General features: G+C 53.1%; 2 protein-coding genes across 2 annotated transcripts; both read left to right on the top strand.

Moving 5' to 3' along the window:
* Window positions 1–26: 26 nt before the first annotated feature.
* Pmar_PMAR016686 (hypothetical protein) lies at window positions 27–1,040 on the top strand (the record flags this gene model as incomplete). The annotated part of the gene is made up of 5 exons (XM_002787094.1): window positions 27–134; window positions 180–373; window positions 418–511; window positions 563–711; window positions 789–1,040. 5 exons carry the CDS (start codon window positions 27–29, stop codon window positions 883–885), a joined length of 642 nt encoding a protein of 213 aa, XP_002787140.1. The 3' UTR covers window positions 886–1,040.
* Window positions 1,041–1,455: 415 nt separating this feature from the next.
* Pmar_PMAR016685 (nucleolar protein, putative) lies at window positions 1,456–4,179 on the top strand (the record flags this gene model as incomplete). Its single annotated transcript, XM_002787093.1, has 3 exons — window positions 1,456–1,950; window positions 2,125–3,031; window positions 3,084–4,179. 3 exons carry the CDS (start codon window positions 1,456–1,458, stop codon window positions 3,950–3,952), a joined length of 2,271 nt encoding a protein of 756 aa, XP_002787139.1. The 3' UTR covers window positions 3,953–4,179.
* Between the last annotated feature and the right edge of the window lie 317 nt (window positions 4,180–4,496).

Raw genomic sequence — 4,496 nt, 5'->3', positions numbered from 1 at the left:
AGAAGACGAGTATTTCTTTTGATATTATGAGCACCCATCTGCAGTCTGAGAAGCACCAACGGTATCTGAGGTGGATGGAAATGCAACCTGATGAAGCTCGAATGAAGGCTATTGAGGATATGCAGCTCACGAACGTATTGTAGTGGCTTGAAGTGAGGGGCCGAATTTGAGTGTTTTAGTCGCCCTCTAAGGAGGACCTTTCGGCAGCTGTAGTGCCGACGGGTGAGGGTGGGAGTGGTGGTAACGCTCCCGTAATTAAGCAGGAGGATCTACCTAAATTCATTGAACTGAGGCCGGACTGTTTTTATTGTACACTTTGTGATGCCCGGCCCCAGGCGTGGTCATCTCTAGAGGGTCACATTGCTGGTCAGAGGTAATGGCTGTTCTGGAGGGCTGAGGGGTAGGGTGTTTACTCAGGCATAGGAGTCGATATGAGAGGGCCGAGTGGGAGCAGTCGGGCCAGGCTGCTAGCTGGTATGAACAGATAGCGGCCTCCTCGGTATCGACTACGGTGGGGACGATGAGCTTGTGGCTGGACGAGGGACGACGTGTTGTTGGTTAGGCTCCTGCCCTTCCCTGGACCTATTCAAGCACCTCTTCGACCTCTGTATCATCGTCCTCGGTATGGCAGCATTCACAGCCTTGGCAGCAGCCACGAGTGGCAGCGGAACGACCGCTTTTCGCGCCAAATGGCCGCCTTCTGCCTCCTGGGTAGTTACGAATGATGTGGCTTTGGTCAAGGCCATAGTTCGATTCGAGTCGGAGGAGTGATTAATTCGTCTTTGCAGATTTCGCTACGCCCGGGCTCAAGCGAAGGCCAAGGCTGTTAAGGCCGCTGGACCGCCAAGCCGAGAGACGTTTAAAGCTGATGGTGTGTTGGTGTGATTACTCCCATGGAGACTTGTGATGTGTTGTCGAATATTATTCCCTCAGAGTTGTTACTTGTTGTCGCCTTTTTTTCGCTGGAAGAGGTTGGGAGATTCATAATTTGCCTTAAGCGTACGTTGCCTCTAGTAGCTCCCGTACCTGCGATTTCTAACTCCAAGGAATCTGCCTTGCGTTTAGTGCGCTTCGTCTCGATCAGAATAGACATACTCCACGCACGTGTGCATGCGTGCAAGTTTTCAGTGGCTCAAGTGTAGGGGTGTACTTCGATCGAATGTTAGTCGAAGGACTCTGCTAGTGACCAACAGGTCGTGTCTTGGCCATGAGGAGGCCACAATGGCGAAAGTGCGAATTCTGTTGAAAAGTGCACTTTTTGCACCGCTTCGCTCCGCCTCACGACATTTCACTGCGCCACGTAATTGCTGATTACCATTCCCCGGATAGTGTATAAGCTATGGAGTATATTTTTCGTGATGGTTCTCAGTGGAAGTCCCCTTGGGGTCGGGCATAGGTTGTTCGGATCTTCACTCACACCTGTGTGGTTGTGGTTAGTTCCTATACGTATAAGTCATGGCCAAGCCCGCGCCTAAGAAGGTCGTCGAGTCTTCCAGTGACGAGTCCTCATCTGATGAGGAGGTTCAGGTCACCAAGCCTGTTGTACATAAGAAGAAGGTCGCCGCTAAAAAGAAGGTTGAGAAGAAGCCTGTTGTCGAGGACAGTAGCAGCAGTAGCGACTCGGATTCTTCGGCGGATGAGGCACCCCCGCCTAAGGCCAAGAAGACTGTAGCTAAGAAGAAGGCCGTTGCCCCTAAGAAGGCCGCCCCTGCCAAGAGGGCCGCCCCTGAGACATCATCCAGCTCTGATGAGGGTAGCAGTGACGATGAGGAGGAAGCTGCCCCTGCTAAGAAGGTCGCTAAGGTCGCTACTAAGAAGGCCGCTACTAAGAAGGCTGCTGCCGCTGCTGCTGCTAAGGAGTCCAGCTCGAGCGATGACGATTCTTCGTCGTCTAGTGAGGACGAGAAGCCTGTTGCTAAGAAGGCCAAGAAGGCTACTCCTGCTAAGAAGGTAGTTGCTCATGAGGATTCTGATTCTTCCGATTCTAGCGACTCTGACTCTGATGCTAGTGATATGCCTTCTGCTAAGGCTGTTGCCAATGCTAAGGCTCGGCTAGCCTCTAAAAAGGCTGAGAGCTCTGAGTCTAGTGATGATGAGGAAGAGGAGGCAAAGCCTGCTGTTCAGGCTCCTAAGAAGGCCGCCGTTGCTGAGGAGTCCGACTCAAGCAGTGACTCCAGTGATGATGAGGAGGAGAAGAAGAAGCCCGTTGCTAAGAAGGCTGCTCCTGCTAAGAAGGCCGCTGCTGAGGAATCTAGCTCTAGCGACTCCGAGTCTAGTGAGGATGAGGCCCCTGCCAAGAAGGCCGCCACCAAAAAGACCGTTGCTAAGAAGGCCGCTGCTGAGGAATCTAGCTCCAGCGACTCCGACTCTAGTGAGGATGAGGCCCCTGCCAAGAAGCTTGTTGCTAAGAAGGCCGCCACCAAGAAGACCGTTGCTAAGAAGGCCGCTGCTGAGGAATCTAGCTCTAGCGACTCCGACTCCAGTGAGGATGAGGCCCCTGCCAAGAAGCCTGCTGCTAAGAAGGCCGCCCCTGCTAAGAAGGCTGCTGCTGAGGAATCTAGCTCTAGCGACTCCGACTCCAGTGAGGATGAGGCCCCTGCCAAGAAGCCTGCTGCTAAGAAGGCCGCCCCTGCTAAGAAGGCTGCTGCTGAGGAATCTAGCTCTAGCGACTCCGACTCTAGTGAGGATGAGGCCCCTGCCAAGAAGCCTGTTGCTAAGAAGGTCGCCAAGAAGGCCGCTGCTGAGGAATCAAGCTCCAGCGACTCCGACTCTAGTGAGGATGAGGCCCCTGCCAAGAAGCCTGCTGCCAAGAAGGCCGCTGTGAAGAAGGCCGCTGCTGAGGAGTCAAGCTCTAGCGACTCTGATTCGGACGAGGAGATGGAGGACGCCAAGCCAGCGGCCAAGAAGGTCGCTGCTAAGAAGGCTGAGGAGTCCGACTCTAGCGATAGTGACAGTGATGATGAGGAGGAGGAAGCCCCCAAGAAGGTGAAGGCCGCTGCTGCCGCTGAGGAGGAAGAGAGTGAGGATTCTGGTAGGTGTGGAGGTCCCCTTCTTGCTAGTGATGGATTGTCTCTTTGTGTCAGATGATGAGATGGAGCAAGCCCCCACTGGCAAGCGTGCTGCTTCTGAGGCCACTACTGAGGAGGACGAGGCTCCCGCTCCGAAGAGGGCCAAGATGAACGACGGTTCCGCCCAGGAGTCTGTCGAAAGGTCCAAGTCTGTGTTCATTGGCAACTTGCCTTTCTCTATGACAAAGGAGTGGCTCGAGCAGATCTTCAGCTGGTGTGGTGACATTGAAAGAGTGAGCATCCCCACTGACTGGGAGAGCGGCAAGATCAAGGGTTTTGCTTTCCTCGACTTCGCTGATGAGGACTCCGCTGAGAAGGCTGTCGGCAAGAATGGTGAGGACTGTGAGGGCCGCGACTTGCGTATCAACTACAGCTTCCCCAAGAACGACAATGCCCATGGTGGTAAGGGCAAGGGCGGCAAGGGTAAGGGCAAGGGCCATCATGAGCTTGGCGAGAAGTCTGCCTCGGTGTTTGTCGGTAACTTGCCTTGGTCCATGACCCAGGACTGGCTTTATGAGGTCTTCGGTGACTGCGGAAGCATCACTCGTTGCTTTATGCCTACTGATAGGGAGACTGGCAATCCCCGTGGTTTCGCCTATATCGATTTTGACACTGAGGACTCTGCTGAGAATGCTACTAAACTTAGTGGCACTGACCTTGAGGGCCGACAGATCCGGGTTAACTACAACCAGCCTCGCGAGTCGAGTGGAAAGGGTGGCAAGGGAAAAGGAAAGGGTGGCAAGGGAAAGGGCAAGGGAAAGGGTAAAGGTGGCAAGGGTAAGGGCAAGGGTTCCGGAATTGCCGCTTCCGCCCGGGGAACCATCCAGGAGTTCGCTGGCCATAAGACCACCTTCGCCGATGACGACGACTCCGACTCTGATTAAACACGTATAGTTGATAAGAGTAAAGATGTGTTGATTACCTCAGGGGTGTTTGTGACTATTGCTGGAGCATAGTGTGCTGTTGGTTTTACAATTGTCGTATTCATCATGTGACATTATCGACAGCTGAAGTATTGGTAAAGGCATCAGTAGTAACATCACCTCGCTACGTTTCCTTATCTGTGTACCTGGTCTCTGTACACGGTACGTCTATTCTTCTCCCTTTTCACAGTAAAAGTTGTTGATGAGTGTTGTGGTTGTTATAGTACTAGCGTATCGGTGGTGGCAAGTAAGGGAATGGATAAGGTGTACGTGGAAAATCTACTTTTTCACGGGAAGTTGAGGTCGCAGACCACAGCTCAGAACTGCCATTGGGGTTAATCGTAAACGGGAGAAGGAGCAACTTCCAGGGCATGACATTCAACCTCCTGTAGGAGTTAGATGGCCGTTTGTTAATTTTGTGGCGCGCGCGGTATGCAGTGCGATCGATCGAGTCGGCGTAGCGAGTGATCGTCTTAATACGACTGTGAGTAGGGTACAAGCTGTA

The sequence above is a fragment of the Perkinsus marinus genome (assembly GCF_000006405.1).
Source record: "Perkinsus marinus ATCC 50983 genomic scaffold scf_1104296930354, whole genome shotgun sequence".
Lineage (NCBI taxonomy): Eukaryota > Perkinsozoa > Perkinsida > Perkinsidae > Perkinsus > Perkinsus marinus.
This window is presented reverse-complemented; position numbering and strand designations above follow the sequence as displayed.